Raw genomic sequence first — 27,981 nt, 5'->3', positions numbered from 1 at the left:
GAAGTCCTCTAATTATACAATTACAAATGGCAAAAAGAAATGGTAAATTTGAAGGAACACATTGGCAGTGATTCTGTCATGGACAATCAAATAAAATGAAATCAAATTTTATCAATAGAGCTTTTCATGCACAAAGCAACATAAAAATAAATAGTGCATATTAAAATTAAAATTTAAAAGCCTTTACACACCAGAGTATATAACAGAGCATTCAAACACACCTCATTGTAGTCTTCTTCACACACAATCTCACATGGACTCACACACATACAAACAAAGAGCATGTACACTCCCCACACCCACCCATACCCCATTCTGTACAAACTTGAACTCCCATTCCTAGTTACTGTCTTTAACTGAACGTAAGAATGAAAATATCAATGGAATAAAAACATCTGGTTTGACTCTGCTGTGAGGAAACTGTATCTTGGGGATCCGGTCACACAGGAATCCCCCAGATCAGGGCAGACCAGGGTCCACACCACAGCCACAGGGCTGCAGTGCAGGACCCCCAGCCACCCAGACAAGGGCAGTCACCATGGCAACAACCCCGCAGACAGAGCAGGTAGAGCTACTGGTGTGGAGGATCCCCAGCAGGAAAACACTGGAGTTCAACAGTAAAAACAAGAATAAATAAACTTACAAACAATAATAACTGATAAGAGCAACAAGAATAAAAGTACAGATAAAGGAGTTCAGGAAAATAAAATAAATTAAAAGAAAAGAAAGGTGTTCATAAAAAAACTGTGTACTTGGGTACAATAATTTAAGTTTATCTAAAAAACACCAGTCATTGGTTTATTAATTTTAATATATGTGAGTTAGTTCAGGAAAAAAAATGTATATATGTATATGTATATATATATCTATATATATATATATATATATGTGAAATATGTAAGAAAGTTCAGGATTCCCAGTCATGGAGAAATCAAGTAATGTGTGATTGGCCTGCATGACGGCAGAAAAGAAATCAGTAGTTCAGAAGTGGCGTAAGTTCTCAATGAAACACTGGTTATACACTCTGTTAGATATCCTGCATTTGGAACCACCCTCAGCTAGACTTAACCATGCTAGGTCTTCCACTATCCGAACATGGCTGAAAGGAATTGATTGAAGCTTCTTGATACTGCTTGACTTAAGTTTGATCTGTTAATATCATATTTTGTTAGACTCTTCTGGAATGTATGTCTATTCTTTTGCTCTACCCTTTCTTGATCTATATCATATCTTAGTCTGTTTATCTATTATGTGTTAGTGGCGTGGAAAAGGGGGAGGACTTGTTTTCTTTTCTAAGATTAGAGTGTAAAACAAATTGCATTACAACAGTGTTCATATTAATTCTACAAACATTACACACAGTAGTGTTGCTGATATGATGAAAGTGATGTTTGCTGCATAGTTTTTTCCATTTTATACTGGACTTTAATGTTAAATCCTGCAGCATGGATGCAGGCTGGAGAAATTGGGTTCAAGAAACAAAGCCAACGTGCAGCAAATAGCATTTTGTACTGCAGCAAGTAATCACTGTGTTGCCATGCCAACCATAGTGCTGCAAAGACAAGCAGTTATATCTCACTGCTGGTCCACAGTGACCACAAATTAAAGCACAAAGAACTGCATGTACTAAAAAACAGCCATCAGCTCAACACACACAAATCAAGAGAAAATAGATTTTATTTATTTATCACCATTCACTCCATACATAAAGCCTTCTGTATATGTCCAGCCTTTTAGAAGAAGATTTAGTTTAGGTTTCTGGAGTTCAACAGTTGTATGTAAATGTCAGTATTTTTACTGTACTGACTGGGCAACCTGCACCTTGAGTGTCAGACATGTTTTCCTGCTCCCTGTTCAGAGAGGATTATCTCCTCACAAACACTTGCTGCCAGCAAACAGCTGAGACTGAAGATCCAACACAGTTTTTCAAGATTGCAGTACAAACTGAAATGTCCACATGAATGGGACTTAGTAAAAAACCCAGCGGGAGTCTGGAGAATCTTTCTGAGTGTGAGATGAAGTACCAATGTGGTCAAACCAGAAAGGATTAACATTAAACAGCAGCGCTGTAGAAGATCACACTGAACTCCAGCAGGGAAACTATCCTCCTGCAGAACAAGCTGTCAGTGACTACTTTAAAGCTGAGGGAAGGGTGTGGACAGCTGAGACATAATACAGAGATAGATTTTTTTTAAAATATGACACATATTAAATTACAAACCTTACGACTTAGGGGCACCTCTATAGGAACAGGGACCACCTCAGCCAGCAGACAGCCATAAAAGGCCACCATGAAGGCCACTGGATCATTGTTAGGAAACACCAGCGCCACCTGTGAAGGACAGAGGATAGTAGGTGTGTTGTCAGACATTGGGGAGTCTGGTTTTGGAACAAATCCCAATCCCTCCTCTTAGCCCTGACATTTGACTCCATCCCTCCATTTAGCAGAGGTGATGCACCTGTTTTCTTTTGGAAACAGGCACATTTAGCGCTCATCCGGTCCCCAGTTAAAGGACTAAAAGGGGCACCTTACTTCTGCAAGATGGAGTGGTAGTGCCATGGGGAAAAATCAGAGATTTGGCTGTGAAGCTTTGTGTGTTTCATTACTATGAAAATAAAGAAAGGGGTGGAAAAGCAATGAACATCAGTTCTGATAAAATCACAGCCTGGGTTGTCATCATTACATTTTTTGATGATTGTTACTGACAGATTTAAACAACACTTGGCAAACAGACGTGTATTACAAACACCAGTAAACAGTCCTGCAGCACCTGAGAACTGGCAACCCCACTTCACAGTTTTAGTTTTAATGCCAACAATTAAATAACAAAACACTGTGTCAATAAGAGACACATTACAGCAGATGCAACCAGGATTTTGTTGGAAGAAATGGGATGAGAAGGTAAAAGCAATAGATAGGACGGGAATAAAAATGGTCTTCACTTGCAAGAGAGTTAAAAAAAAAACAAACAGGATTTGAGATGGATGCCAACTAAGCCTTGTTTGTTTACGACTGGTAAGTAAAAACTGACTCAGTGTTTAATAAAGGATATGTTCGCAAGACTTGTTACCGTTTTCTTCTGTCGTACTTATCAATCATGAAAAGGGACTGGTAGCTTACTTTGAATTAAGCAACATTACAAGGTTTTGGTGTAACTTGAATCACAAAGAGGAAAATTAAAAGAAAAAGGTGCTTATGAATCTGGGATGATGTCTTTAATGGACTGAGATTGGCAAGCCCAGCCTCTTCCCTGTGAAGCAGCTTGACTCATGTCTGACACACATCTGACATCTGGCCGTGGTTGGTGTGGTCAGGTGGCTTCTAGTATGCTGAAGCAACACATCAAAACAGTACTCTCAGCACTTTTGCTTCATAAGAACAATACAGAGTTAAGTAAACATATCAGCTCTAATAATTGCTTTAAAGTGATTATGTCCCAAGCTAAACTGTAGTTAGCAGGCTGTTGGCTGTGTTCACAAACTTGTGATGACTCAATTCCTCAAATTGATAAAAATAAAAAGTAAATAATTACTCTTCAGTCAGGGAAAAAAGGGAAAAAGACTTTTAGGTCATTACAAACACAGTACACCAAAGGACAAAACTGCTAGAGTAAACGGAGCACAATCAGAAACAAGAAACTAAACGTGTGTGTGAGATGGTGGGAGAGTGTGACTCACCCGATCACCTGGTCGCACCATGGGCTCCTGCTTGCTGCCCAGTTTGTGGAGGATGTTGTAGGCAAGCTTGATGCTGCGAGACCAGAGCTTCCCTGCAGGGAGCAGACAGCACAGACAGTATGAAGGTGTGAGAGGCTGAAGTCAGTTGATCTGAAAGTGTGTGTATTTTTGGACTTCAGTTCTAGAAGAAAGAAAACAAAAACATCTGAATTGATCATATTTAATAGTTATCAGCTGTGCAGAGAAGTTATTGATTTGACTGGACAATAGATTATGGATTATCTTTAACAACAGCTGTTGTTTCCTGGACGGTCACTGGACATGATTCCTGCTCCGTTCCAGTGCTCGCTTTATTAAAAAATGCTCAGACCTTTTCCTGAATCAAACTCGACCATAATGAGAAGAGCTATGTTTGTAGGAAAACACCACATTGAACATGAGGAACTTATTCCATCTGTGAAACATGGTGGTGGAAGGGTCATGGTTTGAAGAGTTTCCCATCTCTGATCAAACAATCAACCCTAAAATAATCTGTGGATTCAGTTTCATAAAGCAAAACAACATCCCTGAGGAGACAAGAGGTTCATCCAAAGAAAGGTTAAAGAAAATCAGTGTTAATAATTTGGAAGGGTAAAGATAACTCCTGATGTTAAAACACTAAATATACAAAACTAAATAAGGTAAATAATAATGCAATTAGTGTCTGGTTACCGTATGTGAGGACATAGAGGGGTTTCCCTGCTGTATCCAGGCTGGTGAGGCAGGGGGCTTTTGGGGAAATGGTACCCCAGCGTTGAAGTGCAGCCTCCAGGGAGGGTGGCCAGTTGGTCACAACCCCCAAAGCTTCTCCTCGAACTGGCATCATCTCTGCGCCCTCTGGCCGAGGCTGATTGGGGTCCGGTTGCTGGACTGAAAATGGACAATGCCGTGAACCTTTACTTTATGGTCTGTTTGCAGCAAATGTAGGTGTGAAAACACAACATGGAAACATTTAACTGAAATAAACTGAGGCAACTCATTAGCTGAACTTGTTATTAACACATATGTACAGGTGGAGATGTGTAGATTTTAAGTCTGAACAGCTGATTTGTTTTAGGAGTGTAAACAGCAGTGGGGCTGCAGCAGTGGGGAGGGATCTGGCAGGATTCAGCTTTAAGCTGCTTTCATCAAAAATAGTCAGACTGAAGAGAAGATCTTAACCACAGCAAAGACTGACTGGAGATGAAGATATATAGAAAGACAGAAAACACAGATGGTGAAGGCTGAGCAAACTGAGTAGGATATCTCTGGCTTGAGATTCACTAAGTTCAACATTCTTTAAAACCTGCTGAAAACTTGTCAATAGTTGTGCTCTATGAGCCGATCAGATAATGGTGATCTGCTCTATGAGGCTCTCTGGATGGAAAATCTTGGTGGCAAACAAAAATGCCAGAAAATTTTAAAAAGCCTAAATACTTTGAGTGTTAAAAGAGGACACTCTTTTTGTTTTTAGTACAGTTTAAGCTAAACCTACATGTGTTTTCAGAGTGAATGGCAGAAGCCATGTTTGTACAAAAATACTTGATTTTGAACTTTCATGCTTCAGTATCACTGGTTAAATTATACCCTAAATGCTAAAAAGACCCCAAAAAATACTATTTTTATAAGAGCAATAGGTATGAAAACGTTTATATAGGTAAAAATATTTTATTAAAATTCATTTTTGTGTCTAATTTTTGGAGTTCATCTTTAAACCTTTGACTTGTGAACCACTGCTTTGTAGTCAGTTTTAAGGTTGAATGGAAAGAGAGGGTCAGATACTCTCAATGATGACATTTGGTTTTGAGTCCCAACTTAAGACTGATATCTGTCATTTTTACTTCCTTTGCTCTACAACTGCATGACTTAAATAAAAGTACTTAGTTAATATCAGGCATTTAAAGTATGTTAGGACTGGTAATAATGTATTTGGTTAGGGTTAGGGTAGAAAACAAACATCCCGGTTAAGCTTAGATACACAAATATAGACTACGGTGACACACCTACGACTGCTACGGGGTGGGAAATAAACAGATGGAGATCCAACTGCAAGTCGTCCACATGGGATTTTCTGCTGTATTCGCCTGCTATCCACCAAACATAACCAATACAAACCATCCATTTCAGCTGTCAGAAAGGCCAGGCCTCTCTCCCTTTATCTACCCATAATCTTACAGGCTCACTGCTCTGCATCCAGCTGCAGTCTCCATAATTCTCTTTGTGCTGCTGAGCAAAGAAAACAGAAGCAGTCCAACAACACTGATGTGCTAAAATGTAAGGCATCAACTTCTACTCTCCCTCTCTGTGCTTTAAGATACCACATGCCATATTATTTCTTAAACATGCTTGAGGACCAGCAACAGCCTTTTAGATTTATAACTAAACCTTTGCCCTCATGGCTCCCTGCATCATGCCAGCCACAACCTTTCACATACTGAGGACCACAAGATAAATGCTAATCATGATCATTTATCATATCAGAATGCAACCAAAGACAGACAGATGGAAAGACAGAATGTCATGCAGACAAAAAGACAGTTTCTAACCCTCTAGAAGCTCATCGAAGTCATCAACAAAGAACTCTCGTAGCGGCGGTCTGCGAGGCTGCTTCAGCGTGTTAACGAGCTGCTGGATCTTAGCCGACACACGACTGCTGACTGGAACACCTGAAAAAATCCCAATGGGGAAAAAAAAATGCCTGAATAACTTACAAGACTGATCATCTTTTCAATAACAACTCCGAAAAACCACAAGAGTTACAAGTTTAGCCAAGAATGAGTTTAGATCTCAAGACTGGCTTTTATAGAAAACCACTGAATGACAAACGTTCATGATCAAGGCCTTCATCGGTCTGCTTAATGCTGATAAAGACGAAGATCGTTCTGAACAGCTCGCAGTTTTCTATTTACCAACTACAAATGAATAAAGTGCTCAGTCAGCTTTGCGTAGAACATAAAAGGTAAAAATAAAGACCAAAGCATGATCTGTTCATCCAGGGCACAGACATCAACAGAAACAATGTAATTGGCTAGTTCTCTGAGGCGCTGGTCCAATTTGAGCACACTTCCTGATTAAAGAGCTGCTATTTTTAATCACACTGGCTGCATTCAGCCGAACAGTGTGCAGTGTATCTTGAGGCGATGACTCTTACCATCGCCTGTCTCCATGCGCTCTGCGTTGCCATACTTCTGCGTGTTCCTGGCAATCGTTCCCATATTGGACATGTGGTGACGCTCGGTGTGGGAGTGGGATGAGTCCGATGAGTATCCTGTCACATCCGGGGGGGCTGAGTGATTCTCTGAAGGGAGACGGAGATGAAAAAAGTGAGGCAGACGGGTTGGGACAGAAAAAACAGCAAACAGCAAGTGGTGACTCACTGTTCATCTTTATCACTGCACTGTTTGTCAAGTGCTATGTTGTATTGTCTCCACGGTCAATTAGACACATTTTGATGGTCATTTTCTTTCTTGGGTAATTGGGTCACATCACTGGCAAACAGAAGTGAGTGAGTTGCACTTCTGCTTAATATGCTGTCTGTTTCAAGACAGCAGTCCATTTATGTAATGACAGATAAATGATAAGACAAATATATAATTTCCAACTGAAATCTTCCTCTTAATACGTAATCATACTTTCATTTCTTCATCTTATAAAGCTTATATTTATAACAAATCTCTTGTCATTTTATCTTAAAGTGTTGGCCATTCTTAAGACCACTAGTCAGAGCTCTTCAAGTTGTGATCAAAACTCTTGATTAAAATAAACAAACATGTGTTAAAGGTTATCAGTTTTCCAAAGTCATCACATTTATTCCAACAATTTAAGCCTCCATTGGGCTGAAATATAAGCCAGATTCAGATGATAATTGGTTGGACTGACCATCAGACTCCAGAGGTGGCGGCCACAGCATGTCAGATCCAAACTCGCAGGATCGTCGCAGAGATCCGCCGTTCTCCGCTACACTCAGAGCTCCCTTCCTCTTCAGAGAGAGGTGGCCGATCCCTGGGGGGATAATATACAACTTTGTGATGTTGTTTATTTGAGAAGTGAAAGTAAAATTAAAGTATATGTAGCAGTAAAAATAGAAAATTGCAGGATTTAAATGAGAATTACTTTTTTGTTTTCTTTTTACCAAAGTGGTTCTAGTGCAGGTCAATAGCTTGAGCCTGGCTTACGATCTGCTTTTTCTTCTTTAACCAGTAAAGCACCACATTAACTTGAATAAAATACTGAACCAACTGGTCCAGGGAAAAGAACTGCTCTCCTGGGGCTTAACTGATGGAAACTAAACAGATAAATTTAAATGTTGTGTATGCCATGTATGAAAGTCCAGATCCCACAAAGCATTTTGGCTGCTGAAATTAGTAGAGAAAAAAAAAACCTGGGCTTCAATGTGGATGTAGGATATGGAGTCAACACAGCCTCACTCTTCTTAACAGCCTCTCCCTGTATCCCTACATTTTCCTGCTGAGCACTACACTGCATAGAGATGCATTTACAATCCCTTCTTTCAAATGAATTCATAAATATTTTTAGCAGCAGCGTTTAAAGATCCTGCTCAAAACTGCAGGTTCATCGCGTTTGCAGCAGTGTGCTAAAAACTACTGTTTAAATTTACATTTGAAAACTACACTCACTTGTACCCCAAAGGGGCAACCTGCATAAATGCATAAGGGTTGCATCAGGAAGGACATCTGGCTTAAATATACCAAATCAATATGTGAATCAGTTCAGGATCTTGGAGACAGAGGCAAATGATTCAATGTGGCAACCGCTGAAGGGAACTGTGGAAAGGAAAAGAACTGGTAGGCATCAGTTTGCAGGAAAACCTACTCAAACACAGTGAGCTGTGTAGACAAACCTCCTCTCCGCACTGTGGTCCTCTAAAGAAATTCAGATTACTTTAGAAGGACTAAACATGCACTGAAGAGACGTTTAAAGTGGCATCATGATGTGGTTCTGCGGTGGTACTTTGGCTCAAAAAAATCAATCCTGTGTATCTACTGATAACTATATCAACTCAAAGTTCTGTCATATTTCCTTAATGAAGTAATTATTAAATACTAACTAAAAGCTGACAGATTTTTTCATGTAGTTGTCATGGAAATACAAATAACTAAGTAGAAAATGATCTGTTTATGTGAGCTTAAAAGCATATCTATGGTAAAGGTAATGCGGTGGATCTTAAAGTCTGGAACGACCACAAAATGGAGTTTATGTTCAGAGCATCAGTCTGAATTTTTTATATTGTGCTCTCTGGCTTTTTTTTACCTATTGCTTAATACAGGCATTGATTTGGTTCAGCACTTGTTTTACAAATCTGGAAATATAATAAAGCTGACATGTGTGGGTGGGTAGATAATTTGCAACAAATTCCATCATCAAATGGTCATTTTAGGATCATTGTTCAGGGTAATACCATTAAATGAAAGCCTGATCTATCTCACACATGCACTTATAAGAAGCAAAGTCTCACCGTGGTGTGACTGAGACAAGTGGCTCTGCTGGTGGAGAGACTGGCCCAGGTGTGCGTGCCCCAGGTGTGTGTGACCCAGGTGCGAGATGTGCGTGTGCGCCAGCGAGTCGGCCAGTCGCCCGGCATTCCCGCTGCCTCCACTCTGCGTGGATGAGGACGAGGAGGAGGTGGAGCCAAGGTGGGCAGGGCCTAGCTGGGAAGGTCGGCTCATCCAGTGCTCCATGCCCGACATGTCGTCGCCTGGCCCCGCCTCCTCCTCGGAGCCCGACGACGAGTCTGAGCACAGGGGGGACAGCCCTGGTGAGAGTCAGTTATCTGTTAATATCAAATCTTCAAACAGCACAGAAATAACATTAGTACACTAGAATATCTTACAATATAATAAAAAAAATCTTTATTCAACAATAAAGAAGGAAAGTTTAGGAAAAGTTTTGTTCTAACAGGCAGTTAGCATAGCATCAAGCCTTCCCTGGTTACCACTTTCCAGTCTTTAAATGAACTTTGGCTACACAGATGAAATTTTTAAAAGACTCAAGATGCCTCTTCTTAATAGTATTAAAGGTAGTCCTTACTTCCGGTCCATTATCACTGTTTATATTGAAATGCATTGTGGGTAATAGTAATGTAAAATGTCTAAAAGCATTGGTTATTGTCTCTGTCATCCTCAGTTTAAACCCACGTGTAGTTAAAGGGACGAAGACAAGACTGAAAACTCCTTGAAATGTTATCAGAGTTGAAGAGGATGAAAAATGTGTGAAGGCGAGAGTCAAGCAAAGCCGGCACCTTTGATAACAGCTGAGAGCTTCAGTTTGAGAGTGGCAGGGGGTAGTGTTTTTTTATTTTTTATAGAGGACTGCTGCATTATAGTTTGTGTGAAGAGTCATAGGACTGTTCAGCTCAGGTCCAAACTGTTAATATATTGTGGTTCAGTTTTGCTGGTTTGGACTTTGGTTTTTGTAGGTTTAAGGCCTGAATGGCTGAGAGCAGAGCTACATCTGACAAGCAAAGACCAACAAAGACAATCAACCAGTTTGTGGATAGGGGTGTATGGAGTATTTTTCCTGCTCCGGTGTTACGTCGATAGCATCACGGTCATCACGGGAATGCGCACAGCTGAACGAGCTGAATCTACTCATTCTAGGAATTAATTATTAACATCAACACGTCATCTGAGATCTGATCTTTAATAATATTTAGAAAGACTCCACTGAATTAAAATGGTTTCAAGACATTTAACAAGTTCAACTTTTTTTCTGTCCCGAGTGGGTTTATTTCCCATCACAGCATTTCTTGCTGTGAATCTGGGGAAACACTGTACTGTTACTGGTATTTCAGAAATACATGCTGAAATGTCAGATCAGATTACTACAGTAATCTGATTACTACCAAATAACTGATTTTGACTGTCAAGTGAATGCATTGAGTGTTTCATAAAAATAGGTATCTGAGAATTACCTCAGTATTTAATAAAAATAGGTGGTCCTACACAATGAGCTGTAAATGAATCGAACTAAATTGGATTTAATTGAATCAAAAGAGGCTGTTGTGAATCGAATCGATTCAGAAAATTAGTGACGAAACCCAGCTCTAATTTTAACAACCACATATTTTTTTGGTATTTCCATTTATCATCCGCATGCAAGCACAGTTTAAGACATAGAAATCAAGTCTTTTAGAAAATTCCTTCAAAAGTGAAGATTTTCACTTACTAAAACTTTAATGTTTGTGTGACCTAGCTACGATAGCACTAGAGCTAACCTTGCTTGCTGGCTGGCAGTATATGCAGGGAAGTGTCGTGCCACATAAAACAACACTCAAATGACAGCAACATTTGGTTTTGGACAAAATCTGATTGGACCTTGAATTGATTTTTTTTTTTGCTAAGAATGTTAAAAGAATTTCTGCATGTTCAGGACATCCCTGTTATATTTGACTGAGCTGCCTCGGCCTTTGAAGAGCAAGAAACCGTTATCAGAAAATGTGATCATCAACCCTAATAAAGAAAACTTAAAGACCATTATATTAGTATATCAACTTTTCACTTTGATATGATAGAGTGTAATCCAGCAAATTTCTTTTAATAGAAAGTTGCTGCATACGAAACAGGATGTGTGGCAGGATTTAAAAAAAGGGTCATGAAAAGTGTTTTTTGGGGGAGTGGCAAGGAGGCACCCATCTTAGTTGTCACTGTGGAAACTTTGTGCTACGTGGACATTTGTTTCTAGATCAGGAAGCTTAGGTGGTTTAAAACAAACTGTATTTTGTGTCTAACCCTAAGTATTGATTTTATATGTAGCAACAATATATACTTGTCGACACTGCCCTTATATGACCTCTAAATGTGACCAAGCTCGAGAGTTTGAGGACACAAACTGTCAGTAATTGGTCAGTTTGCACAGACTGGCTTCAAACTGAAGATAAAGACTTAATCATGTGAAGATAAGTTTCAGACAGATAAATCAGTCTGTTGATTATTTGGATTTTAATAAAATAACAGTGTTTAATATTGTTTTTTTTTATTTATTGTTTTATTTAAATTCCCATTATCTGCAGCAAAACTGCAACTATTCTTCCTGGGGTTAAATTACAACAAAAGTAAACATAAAAAGGTAGCATAGAAAAAAAAAAGAAAAGAAAAATAGAAATAAAAACAAAATAAAAGTCCTTAAACATTTAACTATAAATCAAAACAATACATATCCATATGTTATGTAACTTGCATCAACAAATTCAATGTATAGTTATAACCAATGACCAACTTTAATAAATATTTAGATTATATATGTTATTTATATTATATTATTTATTTATTAATAATTATAATAATTATGGTTTTCTGAACTGCAGCATAGGTTTTTGGTATAGAACTTGCTGGGTTTTTGACACATTTCTTATAAATTAGAAATGAATAAAGTTCTTTCTGTTACCACTAACCAGTTGAGATTTCTATGCATTTTAAATACATTTGTCCTGAAATCACAACGGAGGACAATGCCAGCTGCTCTATTTTGCACTCTGAAGTATATTGATCATGTCCGCTGTGACTTTTGATCAGACCACTGGGCAGAAGTAAAGATTTGACAAGATTAAAGCTTGTATTATTAATTTAACTGATTTTAGTGACAAATATGCCCTGCGTCTTCTAATGACAGAGATGCCACTTCCCATTTTATTAACAATTTTATATCTATGTGTTTTACATGAAAGTTTGTCATCTGGGAAAACTCCCAGCAGTTTGGTCTCTTGCACTTGGTTGATACACACCTTCTTGATTTTTAGATTTAACTGAAGATTTTTTCTGATGTTGTAATGAGAGCCAATTACCATACAGTTGGTTTTAGATACATTCAAAACAAGTTGTTGTTTTTTTAACCCAGTTCACAACTGCTTTTAAATCTTCTTTTAAAACTTAATCTAAGTCATTGTTAGTAAGTGAAGAGGCATATAAAGTTAAGACATATTTAGACAAAAAGTTTCATGAGCCTTTGGGGAGATGTCAGGTCTGTTTAATAATGTTCTCAAATGTTAAAAAGCAAATTACACAGGAAACAAAGTTATTATATTTCCTTCATTAAAATTCAATCAACACCAATCGACTTTGATTATGGTCAATCTGATGAGCTCGTATTTGAGGTAAAGGTCAGCCCTGCTAGCCCTTTCCAGTCATGATTCAGTGGTCACAGTGAACAAAAAAAAACACTGAAATATTGCTAATAATCTGTATTACTCATATTTCAATTATACATTTTACAAAACCTGACAGGGTGTAACCTTACAGCTCTCCATGTTTTGCTTTTAGAGTAAATCTGTCAGTGGGTTTGCAGTTTTTGATGAGTGCATTTCGTTTCTGTTCGAACGAAAATGTCTAAGAAAGTTCAGCCTGCCTGGATTGAAATCATAATTTGCTTTTATCATGTTTTTTAAACTCACAAAATCAGTCTATAATGGAGACCATGACAAAGAAAAGGAAGACTAGTGAATGATCAGTGCAGGTGAGGTTTTTGTCTGTGTGTCGTCACCTGGAGGAGTGTATGCATCCATTGAAGTCTGAACCACCAGGGAACGTCTTTTGGAGGGCATGGGCACTGCCATCTTTCTCTCTACGTGTCGTGCCAACACTGCCTGCACCGCCTCTGTGTGGACGTCTGAGAAACAAATGGGAAGTCACAATCAGGCAGCAGAAAAGGAACGTTTCATGTTAAAAGTGGATCTCATAGAGGTAACACTAAGGTGCTGTGCAGTGGACCATTTTGCATCCTCCTGCACTCTAACATTAACAGTATCAATAATGATAACAAGGTATTATGTATATAGCACCCCTCCCTACATAGTGGTGATGAGGCAGCCATATTAGCAACAATATTCATCAGACAATACTAAAGGCCTTCCAAAAAAGTAAAGTTTTAAAAGATTTAAAGGTATCAAGAGATGTTATGTGTCTGAGTGCAAAGAGGTTCATTAAGCGGGGGCTCTTTGTTACAAGCTGGGATCTGAGGATAGCTAACAATATCTGTGAATCTCAGTGGTCCTGAGGGCACATACCAGGTCAGTAAATCTGAGATATACAGTATGTCAGGGCAAGGACATTTAAGGCTTTGAAGGTGAAGGGTAAGAATTTGAAACCAATACTAAATCTAACAGGAAGCCAGCGAAGGGAAGCAAGCACAGGGGTGTTGTGCTCATACTTTTTCTTGCACAAGTAATGAGTTTTGTTGCAGCGTTTTGAATTAAGCAAAGTCGACAGAGGGAGCCCTGATCTGAGTACAACGAACTACAACTGTCAGGGCAAGAATAGACAAAAGCATGCATGACCTTTTGTAAGTGAGAAGGTGAAAGAAATGATCTAATTTCAGTTGTAAAGCTTGACCTGAGCATCAAAACTAAGGTTAAAAAAAGATATTCCTCCTAGATATTAAGCAGCCTGGGTGATATCTGAGAGATTACCAAGACTAGAAACAATAGAAGGAATCACCTCAGATTTTTTTTTTTTGACATTGAACTTGAGAATATTTGGGCGATGTAGGATTTAATGCCAGAAAGACAAACTGTGAGATTTGTAAAGCCGGTGGGTTTTATGGGCACGTACAACTGAATGTTAAGGCCAAGAAGGAAGTAAAGGTTGGTAACTGATACTGATTTCTTTGAATTGAATTAAAAAAATAAAAGCAATATGGTCCTTTCCCTCAGGCAAAAACCCATGAAGCAAAAGCCACAGAGCTTACAGGAAATCAGGCTTCATGATGTTGGCCAATCAGAGGAAAGTAGGGTTTTTAAAGAGACAGGAGGACAAATTCAGGAGCTGAATAAAAGGCTAAGTGTCAGAGACAATACTTTCTTTTCTTTTAACTGTGATTATTTTTTTAATAAAAGCAATATAGAGCAGGAAATAGGCATAATAATGCTTATTTGGAGCTGAAAAAGTTGTGCAGACTGTGGAGAAAATATTTAGTAAACTTAAACATTAAACAACAAAAAAGATAAAAGATACAGTACATTTTCAAGAAAAAGTTCTCTACACATCTTCAAATCTTTAAAGTATATACACTAGTATTATTTTTGTTATCAAAAGCAGACCTTGTTTTACTGCAAAATCTAAAATTTTCCAAATATATGGTTGAAAGTTCTTCCACTTTAAGTTTATGGGAAAATGCGTAAATCAAAACAGATTTGTCATCCTGCTTAAAGGAGGCTAACGGGTGAGGTCTCAATACCAGATGAGTAATTCAGTTTTAGTTTATTGTTTCTATTCTGCATCAGAAGTTTCTCTCCACGAGTCCTTGTTTTCTAGTTTCTTTACCTGATCTGTAGCGTTCATCTCTTGTGCCAGAGGTTCTCCGCCGGTGGAAACGGGCAGCAGAAGGAGGGCCGAGTGGGGCCCGATGAGACATTGGCCCTTCCATACCTACAGAGGCAGGCATATAAGCAGGCGGACGGACACACACATATATGTGCAGACACACACACATATGCACGACCACATTTGACAAAAGCAATAGATAGAGTGCCAAAAAGAAAAACAAACATGGAGGTGACTTGATCTTGCAGAAAAATATGTATTTTTCTGACTTCATAACATAAAATAACCAAAGGAAATAAGAGAAAACAAAATCAGAAAATATGGTAATTTCATCTCTGCTTTGTGACAGAACATCCCTCAGTATCCCATGACCCATTACTGCAGAAGCCTGTGATGTACGACAGGGATAAACCCGGGTGTGTGATGGATGACTGTGTGTTTTAGTAGCTCTGAGGCCTGTTGGGGCCTGTGAGTGTGGAGGCAGCGAGTGACTACAGAACGACCAGATGCAGATACAGAGGAGCAGGCCCAAGCTGAGCTCTAGGGAGTCCTAACCTAAATTTGCTAATGACGGCGGCTGAAGACTGAATCGATAAAGTAGAGTACGGTGTCAACGCAACTGTATTTGTCATGATACCAGATCGATGCTCCAGTAGTGGTATGGGAATATTTTAGCTGAGTGGGGATGTGTGGAGGGGTCAGAGGTTGCTAAATTACCTCCAGCATATGCCCTTATCAGCTTGGACCTCTTCTTCTCATAACCCTTCTGAGTGATGTCCCCTGTAAACAGACAGAAATAAATAGAGTGAGAGAGCTAAAGATGGCTGAGTGGGACGGTTTTGTCTATCTATGCATATTAGTAATTTTTTAATCACCAATTAATCATTGCCGGTTTTGTTAGTAGCTCATACTATTGTTGTTTTTTTTTTCCTTTTTGTTATAGAGAATGCTTGAAACTTGGACAAATACGTTTATCTGGTCTGAGACGTTTGTCTCATGACACACAGCCTCTTCTATCTCTCCCAGTCTTTAATGTTTGCCTCTCACTGTTAATTAAAAATAAAAATGTGAACACAAATAAAACATAAAATGAAGTAATAAATGAGGATGAAAATGAATAATGAGAAAACAACAATAACGCACACTGATTTCCACAATTTTCCATTTTCCTTTATCTTCAAAATTAATTTCTTGTTTCAGTAACAGATGCTGGACGGAAATGGAAACCTGAGGATCAAAATGACCCTGCAAAGATCGAGGATGGATAACCACAGGCATAAACTTCTCCCTGGCATGTAGCCTCATATTAAATGTAAATTTGTCCTTTATTACACATCATGTCCAAAGCATTGCTTGTTGGCCGTGAAGAGCTGAAAAGAAATGGTTTACACATCTGAAATGCTGATCTGAGGTGACAAAAAGGTCCCCAAACTCCCAGTCACTTTTTCTTATTTCACAGAAACATCCAAATGCAACAACAAACGTGGACAAACGTGTGAGTCTTTAAGAATAAAGTCCTTCACTTTTCTATACAATTTATGGCCTTGAGACTATAAAGTCTTATAAATCAAGAACGCACAATGATTAAACCAGACTCAGCAGATGAGTGATGATGAAGCACTGACAGACTCCATGTGTTTAAGACAGACACTGTCAAAATCTCAGCTGCAATAAAGTAATTATAACAATCAGAATGGTACCAGTACAGTTTCATCTGAATCTTCATGACTGTTGTCTGACAAGCTGTTGGTCACATGAAGGTTGAATTGTGATCTTTATTTAAGTCACAATCATTGACAAACTAAATCTGAAGTTTACTTTTGTGGTTTGGATCATTGTCTTGTTGCATGTCTCAACTGTTCCTTAGCTTCAGGTCATGGCCTTTCATTAAAGTTCCTGATAAAACCGCTATCTTAATGAGTGCAAATCATCAAATTTACTTATTTTCTTCCAGCTCAGACTGTGATTGATTGCATAGTGTTCATAAAGACATCAAAAGTACAATAGTTCTGATTAAAGGAACTTTTTGTTGGCTCCAATTCTGTCTTAAAAATCCTTATCCTGACATGATACCAGTGTGGGTCACAAATTTTTACATATGAATGTTGCTATCTTGTTTGACTTTTACAAGCCCATGACAAAGGCACCTGCTGTAGCTGACAGCGCTGAATATTAGACAGTCACAGGATATAAAATACCCAACATTAACATACTAGTACTTGCTGTCATGACTGTCCTGTTTAGATGATTTTGCTAGTCTCCTCAATTTCCATAGCAATGTTTCAAACACTAGTTAATTTTATCAAGAATTTACCAGGGTAGGCAACAGGTCCAGTTATTCTAAAGCTCTGATGCTTCTATCTACTTCTGGCCTGAAGTTCTTACAGATTGTATTTTTATAATTAAAAGGGAATACTGATGGTTGAAGTTTCCCCACACTGGAACAAATGTTCTTAACTTTAAAGAAAACATGATAGTCCTATTTTGTATATTATCACTTCAGCCAGAATTTGTCGATGATTGTGATTTTGAAAACCCAGACCATGGTTTTGGGATTTTGTTTAAAACTAAGCTTAACGAAACTCAGATAGTGAGATAATGAAAGATTTTTTAGTCATAAAATTTGTTAATGATGAGTATAACATATGAATGAGGAACTGCTTCAAACAACATCACAAATGTCCTTTCTGTGGCCTTGCATTATCATTTAAAACACGTTTAATAAGACATTTTAAAATACTTCTTAAGATGAACTTAGATGATCAACAAGCATCAACCATCAATAGCCATGACCATAAAACTTGACGCAAATTGGTAACAAGTAGTGAACACAGAGATAGATCAGTTTGGTTGGCCTCTATGGTAAAACTCATTACAGTCTCTGGGGAGGCCTGTGTTACCTTGGCAACCTCCCTCCTATGGACACAAACAACAACGCCTATCAATCACAGCACCCTGGGGTCCTTACGGCAGGACTAATATGAGCTAATACTTCCTTGTTTATCCCAATTAAATGCTGTTAAACTGTCTCACACCAGTTTGCTAATTACTGATGCTCATTTAATTGCCAGAGACTGGAAGTCTAATCAAATCCGACGATAACAGAGGAGGTGCATTTTTCCACACCAGTGCTCTCAAAATATCATTCTGCACAGAATAAGTGGAAATTGCACCAATAAGGTGCAAATCAGTCTGAGCTCTTTTAAAAACCAAAAACAGATTTTTGCTTTAATGAAAAACTTTGATTTGTGCTTAAGATTTTTTGTTAATATCAACAAAGACAAATGATTTTTTTTTTTTTTCAAAAACAGCTGTAGACTTTAGGAAATGTTACCCAAACAGGAGACGTGGTATCTGTTAGGGACTATTTTCAGCAGCAGATTAATCCAGCGCCTAAGTGAGTCTTTCCTGCCGCAGGATGATTTATGTGGGATTAACTCAAAATAAATTTCAGTGTGTTTGCAGTTGTGAAGTAACACGCCACCTGTTAAACTGATATGTTTCTGGACTCTGTGGTTCAGATAAAAAAACAACAGGAGTTTTAGATACACCGCCAGTAAATCAGTTCTGGTTCTGATCCTGTTGTGGAGGTTGTTTTGATAATAAAAAAACCATAGGGCTGTATATGATCTTGATTACTTTGAGTGCACATTTATACCGCTACAGCTGCCTCACGCTAAATAGTCTGACATTTATCTGATATAACTACTGAAACTCATCGCCTAACAGCAGAAGAGGCTCACTTATTGCAGAGTGGGGGGCTCTTCTGTCTTTGTCAGATAACAAAAAGATGAACTCAGCTGTTCACACACAAATGGTTTCAAGAACTGAGGGCACAGATGCAAACAAGTTCAGACTGCAAACAAACCCTGACACATTGCATTTGTACAAACTGGAGCTGCAATGAATCAAGTTTCCAAGACAGAAATACATATTTCTGCCCACTTCCTGGACAGTATGTCCCTGCACAACAAGTGAAGCTCCCAAATCTTCTGCTATAGCTCAGTCATATCTTCTGATCAAATGCAAGAAATACACAGAAAAAAACAAAACAGTACTGTAGTGCCTGTGAGGTAAAAAACTGGACAAAAGGAAGAAAAGAATAAGCATCAGGTTTCCATGTTTCCATGAGGCAGAACCAAGCACAAACTCAGAGACAAATACAGTGATTTGAAAAAGAGATGCAGAAAAAGAGTCTGATTTTGCAACCGGATGGTGGAGAACAGCCAGAACATCTGGGTACAATCTGCTCATCTGTTCTGCTCAGCTGTGTGTGGATCTGAGCGAGGCCACCTCTCAGTTCAGCCGCGGTGTAACAATATTCCTGGTTCTTCCCCTGTCTCTCTCTCTCTGTCCAACACACACACACACCACACACACGCAGACACACTCGTGTGGTCCGTGGGGAGACGCCATCTTCAACTTGCAGTGCAGCAGAGCAGGGAGGGAGTTGCCTAGCAACGGTTCTCCTGGAGAGGGCTTATAACAGCCATCTTGGATTTGGTGCATCAGATGTTAGAAGAAGGCTAATGATACCTGCTTGGGTGGATGTATATTAGTTGTGTCTCTGATGTGTGTGTGTTTCATACTGGCCTTTATTAGCAGTCTGATTTCCATCCTCCTCCTCATGGCTCCCTCTCCTCCCTGCTCCCCAACACTCAGCTGTTTTAATGACACACAGCTGAGCGGATCGATTGCGACCAACTTCAGATCGGAGTTTTTCTGCCTGCTGAGACTTTTTTGACGTTTTGTCAAGAACATTGCAAGCTTGTGATGCCCTCTGCAGCAAAACCCATCAGTCCTGATCTGATGCTTTTCCACCAGCTTTCACCATAAAAAAATAACCGGAGTTTAACTCACAGAAACCGCTGCAACCTCTCATCAGTTAATGAGCTGATTAATTATGTTTGAGCCAAACAACATCTGAACATAAATAATTGTTATAATATCCTAAATCCACTCTGGATGTTTCTATTGCTTGTTTAATCTGACCAGACCCAGATGTTACTATATATTATATATAATTTCTTGAGAAACTTAAAAATGGGCTAAGAAATAGGTTCACACTACAGATTAGAAAGAAGACGTAATCACCATCCACCATAAGAGATCATATCTGGGAATTATCACCATTGTTGAGACCAGATTTCACATCAACCTGCTTTGTTTCAGTCAACACCAGCTACATTTCCCAGAATAACATGCACCTTTTGCTCAGAGTCCAATTTGCTGTGCCCTGCTGCTATGCAGCACCACTTCCTTCTACTGTTGTCTTCTCTATGAATTTCTGCCCCTTCGGCAATAACTCAGTGAAGACCTGCTCTTTGATTCTCAGAAAACTTGACATTTATCATCTGTGGCTCACTCTAAATGGTGTTTTAGCATCAAGTGTTGAAAATGTCAAATTATTAACATTTTGGAAGTGTTATTTAAGCATTTGTTTGATCAGTTTTTGACCTAAAGAAAACTGGCTGAGATGTGTCCAAAACAGCAACTGTACCAAATCCCATGTTCCAGATGTTACTTAATGAGACAGAAATCCAAACCCATTTATTCTGATTAAGATTATAAAAAGCCAAAGGCTGAGAAGTTTGAGCTTGTTGATTAAAAAAGAAGTATGGAAAATATGAACCTCTTTCAAATCAAGTACTGAAGTTCAGCAGCAGTTTCCATCTATCTTCTAGCTTTTAGACAGACAGACAGACAGACAGACAGACAGACAGACAGACAGACAGACAGACAGACAGACAGACAGACAGACAGACAGACAGACAGACAGACAGACAGATAGATAGATAGATAGATAGATAGATAGATAGATAGATAGATTTATTCATCCCCAAGGGTAAATTAAGTTGTTATAGCAGGTATCGTACACAAAATGCACAAAAATACTCAGAAAAAAACACAATAAGATGAAATATTGAAAGTAGAAAAATTGAATAGATACACTTCAGGGTACTTGTGAGATGATAATATAATAATAGTAAAAGTAACAGTGTGATAATAACAGTATATAATGGTAGCAGCAATTTTACATCTGGCTCTCTTTCTTGTCATCATTAACAATCAGTCCACCCAGCAAGCCACCATGGTAACTAAATCTACCTCCAGCAGCCCACACACACACGAACGCACACACACACACACACACACACACCCATCTGAAGGACTGGATGTGTCACGCTTCGGGGACCTTGGGCTGTCACACTCACATGCAGGGACCCGTGTGGACTGCAGAGTGTCCTCTAACTAAAACTCATTTGTCCACAGCAGAGCCAGGGGCCACACACACACACACACACACAAACATTTGCAGTAGCAGCCAAGAGTCACTCCCACAACAACAACAACAAAAAAAGATAACTAGGCCAGACTGTGGGAGCAGTGGGTTAAGATGTCACCAGTTAAAATACAAACCTCCAGTGGTCGACCACTGTGGGCTTTTTGGTTGCCAGTGCTGATTATTTAGGAAGCAGCTGAATGACTGTTGCCTGACTAGATGTATTCTGCACTCTGTGCTACACTTCATAGACAAAAATGCAACTACTTCATAAATGACCACAGGTAATCCAAAGCAGGGGTCTACATCATTACTGTCAGTTCATCAGATTCATGAAGACCAGTGGCCGGAGCTGACCATCTCAAAAGGGCAAATATAACTGCTTGATTATTAGTGGGCCAATCAATTGTTCATAATATTGAGGGATAAGAGAGAAAATGGTTTATTCCGTTGGCTTGCAATCAAAGTTGACATCTTTGGATGTCCATGTCAAACCAAACATTCAAACAGATTTTCAGATATTCACACAAGATCTAACAACACAGGGTCTTATCAAACAATCTTAAAACTACAAAATCTTTTCTATTTTTGCTTCTTTTTTTATTTTTCTCTAAATAATAGTTTCATTTCATGAAAATGTGCAACATTCTGACACAAATGTCTCAACTCATCACTAAAAGCCCATGTGACAGTCCTACAAGCTGCAAATGTTTGGTGTTTGCACTCAGTAAATAATGCCAGCTGTTCATCATTTTTATTTTGTTTTTGTTTAGCCACAGCAACACCTCTCATCTCATTTCTTCTCACTATTCAGTCTGACCCACTTAAAAAGATTTTACTGTTAAAAGCAAACAGGAGGAAGTGTTTCCTGCTAGGGTGCTGCTAGCACTGCATACTGACATCAAACCAGCAAAAGGCAGGTCAAGATCTAATGAAGTCTGAGATGCAGGTTGATCAAGATGAATATGCAAATTAGTATTATATTAGTAGTTAAATCCCATCTCTCTGGGTATCGGACCCCTTGTGACAATCTGGCTTCATTGTTTATATTGATTATTGGGAATCTGAAGGGTGGAGGTGAGCCAGGATGATGCTGCAGTTCTTACTGCTGTAAGGTGAAGTAAGCTACATGCTAATAAGCATCCTTTTCCCTCACTGTTTACCTCCATGAGGAACAAAGCAGTCAGGACTTCAACACCTCATGAGGCACGATGGTTTCAGCAGATCAAGTACAGCAGACCTGTCGTCGTTCATGAGCCCTGATAGTGGATCATCAGCAAACTCATGACATTGATTTTCAGTCAGTCTGAACTATTTTGGTCTGAGTTGTCCTCCGTGAGCAGTCAAATTACACAACACGCCCACAGAACCAGTCCACAGTCTAGTTCTGGACGTTGTTAGGCTCAGCGGGTAAAGGGATGGAGACAGACGTCATTTCAAACAGGCTGCACAACGACTGACTGACAAGCGCTCCGTTCTGATAACACACCAACGCATCACTCATCAAGCTGTCACCAGCTGGCTTCAAAATTATGGAAAAAAAAAGGCTCTGCTTTTGTCTCGTGGACTAATTATGTCGGATTTAACCAAATAACCAATCAATAAGGGAGGCTTTCAAACATCAATACTAATGGGCACTGATGGTACTTTCTGTTGGAAGAATTCTTGATCGACTACTTGTGTTTGTCCAGTCTTTGGCTTCTTTAAAAGGATTAAATATGTTTGATACAAAAATGCCTGAATATTTCTCAGAGTTTAGAAATTTAATTGCAGTACAAAGACTCCTCCAGCTCAAATAGTAGCTTAAAGTCAGGTAAAACCAGATTCAGGATTTTGTTGTACTGCCGGCCATTCAAGATGTTTGCGCACTTTGTGAGTTTAAAGACACACACCACCACATTGTCTAAATCACAGAACAAAACTAACACAACTGAAAAGGCTGCAAATAATCATTGCAATTTATTATTTCTGGTACCCTGAACTTCATTAGATCGGTCCTGCTCAAGGCCTTCTTTAAAAAGGTTGGTCCTGGGATAACGGAGTAGTACGCCTCAACTCTAGATCTCTGCTGTTTTATATAAGCTCCAGGACTGGCATTAAATGTACAGCAAAGCTATTTCTGAAATGTTCTGGAGCTATTCCAGACTGGTGTAAAGTTAGAATGCAACAGTTCCCAAAATTCTTCTGGGCTTTCCACTCAGGCCCTAAGTATAATCTCTACGACACCAGCAGGTGAGACAACGTATAAATGTGTCCAGAGCATTTGCAGCTGGTGTGCACAGGAGCGTGTGTGCTTCATGCTTATGAAGGTGTATCCATTCGGCTGAACTGTATGCTGCTTTCCACTCACTCCCTGCTATTATAGTTACATATAGATACATGCAGTACTCATATCAACAAAACAAGGAGGCTCACCTACTGTTCTCAACATGTTATAAAGAAAACGCAGTGTCATTTCTGCATCCAATGCTGCCTCCTGCTTGCTCTGGACAGCTAATACCCTACACCTCTTTCTCCCCTTACACTTCCAGCCAGGACAACGCATCTCTAGCAGAAAACCTTGCGCTGTGATGTTTTTGTGTGAAAAGCAAGTGCGGAAAAAGATTGGACCAAATTGTTTTTCCTGATAATACTTGGAATTCAGAAGTGAAAATGGGGATTGATAAGAAACTGGAGCTCACCAGCAGCACTGAGTCAATAAGAGGTGATCGAATGACAGAAAGACCACACAGTAATATTCCTGTGAACACATCATGACCATGCCTACAGTAAAGACATCAACATGATGCATTCAAAGTCACTATAGAACAATTACCATCTGATATTATCTGCTTATTTCAAAACTTTTTATTTTTAAAAGGTTAAATGTTTTATAAGACAAGAAGAGTACAGCAAAATGTTTGGATAATGACACCAGTAAAAAAATAAATAAATCAGTGAATTCTACTATAAGTTCCCCAACTACACAAAAACTACACTCCCCATCAGCTTCATGGTTTAATTCATTAAGTCTGATTAAATTAAATATGCAGTTGTTTTGTTGTGTGGACGCCGAAAGTAGGCTTTTTAACGAGGATAATAAAGAAACGGCAACAGTGCACCAATTTACACGTGCAACCACAACCAACCACTGGCTTTTAAAAAAATATTTTTTAAGAAACAAAAAAAAAAAAGTTTTGTATGAGATGTGAAATATTTACTAGAGGAGAAAATGTGCTGAGTTTCACACCTGAGAATCACTGTTGATTAAATATATCTGCGGGCATCCCCACGTTCCAAATCGGTTTTTCTTTTTTTTTATGTCTTTGTTTGTTTTTTTCTGGTGAGGCATATTAAATTTAACACCTCAGACTGTTTCCAGAGTATAAGAGACATAAAAACACAAGGTCCTTAAACTCACCAAAAAATATCCATAATGAAATATAGCTTTATCATGACGGTTACTTTAGGGTCTGTAGGACATCTAAGCACTAGACTTTATAACGTTCTGAAGCTCCTCAGTGGCCCTGTAACCAAAAGCTCATAGAGCCTCTCCTCTTAATATCCAACAAGTCCATTGGCAACTAAGTTCCTCTCAACCGCAAGTCACTCTGCAAAAGAGCCACGGCTAAATGCTCCGACACACCAAAGACCAGCGCCTTAATGCCTCCAGGTCACAGAAACATGGCAGAGATGATAGGAGAGAGGCTTATCTGCCAGAGCTCAGATGTCAGATAAAGAGTGAAGGTACATTTCACACCTCGACCTTTCACATCTGGCAGCCTGAAGGTTTCTTACTGCACCTAACAGTGATGTTCTTCAAGCGACGTTCACTTGGAAGAAGAGGTTTCAAACCTTCAAGATATTTGTTGAACACGTCTGTAAGCACTTGATTTGGAGAAGGTCTTTTTTGTGCATCTCTCAGATAATATTCAAAGGGTGAGCTGAAAATTAAATTAAGTAGGGATCAAGTGTGCACTTGACTCAAAATGTACAAGTACATCAGAGAATTGCTGTATTTGTACAACTGTTAAGTAAAAACCTTTATACCAAGTAGGGCTGCAGGATATTATCAAACATGTTACATGCAATACTCAGTAACTTTGTTGAATACTTCAGTTGTAATATGCCTTGCAATTTATACACAAGTATGTCAATACATGGTACTAAACTCCAAATCTGCAACTGTTTGTGTCTTCTTGACTTGCAGTTAAAAACATCTAGACTAAAGACCTGAAAATATCATCTGTTGGTACACTGACTGAAAAAAAATATAAATAAATTATTTAAAGCTTATTTTGCCACAATGCCTTCAGATGTCTTGATTTTCATTTAGCATGTTTTAGGATCACCAACAAGAACAGAAGCGACAAAATTTTCATCATAAAAATGGCTCAAAATCTCCAGCCTGAAATGTGAAACACGTTGAAGAGACGGACAATATAATTGTCCAAAGCCCACGGCTACATCTTTGGGTTGGATCTTATTTTTGTTCAGTTTTAGTTCTAATGAAGATGGAGAAACAGAATATCTGAGATTAAATAATTACCTAAATGCACAATCTACAGTCATGAACATGGTCTCCAGAAACAAAACCTGCATCAATTTTAAGACAAACAGTCAAAACTACTGAAAAACAAGCATTTCCCTTTCCTTCCAGGACCAGTCTAAGCCTCTTTGAAAAGATGCCATCCATTTAAACCGCTTCATCTGCTGCTCACCATGATCTTATTTTATAATGACCACACACATACGTAAGCCGCACACACTTACCATGAGTGATCAACACACTAACCAACAGAAGAAATGTTGTCAGCCTGTTTTTTTTTAGCACAAGTGACAGACCCACACACTGACACATCTATCAGGAGGCCTGTCAAGGCTTCATCCTGCTGTGATCCACCACTAACCCCACCAGTCCTTTGCACACACACACACCTAAAGGTTTAGAGTGACGTTGGGGCTATGACGTTTCCACTTCCTACCACCGTTTCCATCATTAATAACATCTGCCAGCAGCAGGTTCTGCTCTGATAAACACTCCCGGCTGGATTAGGAGCTTCAGCAGCCCTGCAGCTGCCAATGTTTTACCTCACTGTGAGTGTGTGTGTGTTTATGTGTGTGTCAATGCAGTGGGAGAAAATAAAAGGCTTTTATGAATGATGAGGCTGATCAGAAAGAATAAGGACTGTTTGATATACTGAGGCTGTACTGCTCTCAGGAGATCTCAAAGGCTGGTACTGATGTTTTTAGAATATAGCTTCAGATTTGGGATTGTTTGCACATGCAGTATAAACCTTTTCATGTTGAAATATTCAACATTTGTCCTAGAATTTATACTCTACATCTTCCAGGAGACTCTGTGACATGACACAATATCAGCCACAAAATATCTGGAAAAAAAGCCATTTTTACTAACTGTGTGTCTCACACACCTGTACATGATTATATAGGCCTACAGTAAAGAGACATTTCAGGCGGCACAGCGTGTATGGAGGCTTCACCCCTCACAATATAGGCCTTCCCAAGCCTGTATGAATAAAATATGCCATTTCCATTATAATGTAAGGAAGATATTCCCTGCTTCTATTGGAGATGGGTTGCATTGTGGATGGGCAGGGCGTTAAAGTGTTTGTTTTATGTGTGTATGGGAAAAAAGAGGAATAACGGAGGGGTGTGTGTGTGTGTGTGAGTGTGGTGGGGGGGTTGTATTCCCAGGCATTCTCCTCATCCTCAGCTGCTCCACAGGCCCAAAAACACAGAGGCTGGAGCCTGAGATCACGGCGGGCAAGCCAAACTGGCCCTCTACTGCACCGTCACGCAGGGTTGCATCGCAATGCTATTATTAAACCCGAAAACACACGCACACGCGCGCACACACACGCACACACAGGTAGGCTCGGATGATTGTTTCAACATGTCAAGGTCAAACACCGGTTCTGATTTTGGACCCAAAGCGGAAGAGCAGGACGTTTGGATGATTTTTTGTTTTTTGTTTTTTTTTTATTTATTTATTTTTTCACCGCACCGCAGCTGAGACAAAGAGCCGCGGCCGAAACCCGCAGCGTGTTCCCGCTCTAGCTTCTTCATCCTCTCTGGGCCACACAGAGCTGTTCGGGCCGGTTCTCCGGCTGACAAACATCTGGATGGGAGGAGCGGCAGGGGACAAGAGGAGGAGGTGGAGGGGGCCGCAGGAATGAAAGGTTGGATTCCGTTAGTAGGTAGGCTCCCGGTGTGGATGGTGATGGTGATGAGTTAACGTGATAACGATAGAAAAGAGAAAGAGGAGGGGGAGAGAGGGGGAGGCTTGCGCTTTTTTTCTACTCCCCCCCTTTTTCTAATTAATTTCTTACCCTCTGACAGCTCCAGCTCCAGCTCCGCCAGCCGGGCTCGGATCTCCAACGGTATCGGCGACGCCTCGCGGTCCGCCATTCGGCTTGTACCGTAGAAAATACCTCCCCGGTTTAAATGCTACTTCCTCCGCCGCTGGTGTAGCTACCTCCTCCTATGCTCCGAAAGGGAGAGCTGCTCTTCGGCGGCCCCTCCTCAGTGGAGGCGCGTAAAGACTGCGCGACGATGAGGGAGAACAAAGAGGATAAATCTGGGTCTCGTTTTAACGTGGGCCCGCCATGGCGCCCGGCTCCTGGAAACAGTAAAGACTCCGGTGGGCTCTCTTCCCTTCCGTTGCGGTGGTTGTGGTAGCGGTAGTGATGATGATGATGAGGCACGCGCAGCCCCAGTCTCAGCGCC

The 27,981-nt window shown here is 39.6% G+C and overlaps 1 protein-coding gene across 3 annotated transcripts in view; it reads right to left on the bottom strand.

Annotated features, from left to right (window-relative positions):
* The window catches only part of LOC121628872 (disco-interacting protein 2 homolog C-like), a 58,301-nt gene extending 30,320 nt beyond the window's left edge, over window positions 1-27,981 (bottom strand). Inside the window, exons 1-11 of one of the 3 annotated variants that reach the window (XM_041968242.1) lie at window positions 27,585-27,980; window positions 15,687-15,749; window positions 14,970-15,074; window positions 13,192-13,317; window positions 9,173-9,469; window positions 7,576-7,698; window positions 6,848-6,994; window positions 6,243-6,362; window positions 4,390-4,587; window positions 3,679-3,770; window positions 2,222-2,332 (exon numbers count right to left, since the gene is read on the bottom strand). In XM_041968242.1, the coding sequence (XP_041824176.1) occupies window positions 2,222-2,332; window positions 3,679-3,770; window positions 4,390-4,587; window positions 6,243-6,362; window positions 6,848-6,994; window positions 7,576-7,698; window positions 9,173-9,469; window positions 13,192-13,317; window positions 14,970-15,074; window positions 15,687-15,749; window positions 27,585-27,663 (1,461 nt within the window). In that variant the 5' untranslated portion in view covers window positions 27,664-27,980. Of the gene's footprint in view, window positions 1-2,221; window positions 2,333-3,678; window positions 3,771-4,389; window positions 4,588-6,242; window positions 6,363-6,847; window positions 6,995-7,575; window positions 7,699-9,172; window positions 9,470-13,191; window positions 13,318-14,969; window positions 15,075-15,686; window positions 15,750-27,584 lie in introns of all 3 variants that reach the window. The other 2 variants (XM_041968244.1, XM_041968243.1) reach the window with 2 other exon arrangements.

Source organism: Melanotaenia boesemani, chromosome 18 (assembly GCF_017639745.1).
Source record: "Melanotaenia boesemani isolate fMelBoe1 chromosome 18, fMelBoe1.pri, whole genome shotgun sequence".
Classification (NCBI taxonomy): Eukaryota; Metazoa; Chordata; class Actinopteri; order Atheriniformes; family Melanotaeniidae; genus Melanotaenia; species Melanotaenia boesemani.
Note: the sequence above shows the minus strand (reverse complement) of the source record. Positions and strands in the feature narration are given on the sequence as shown.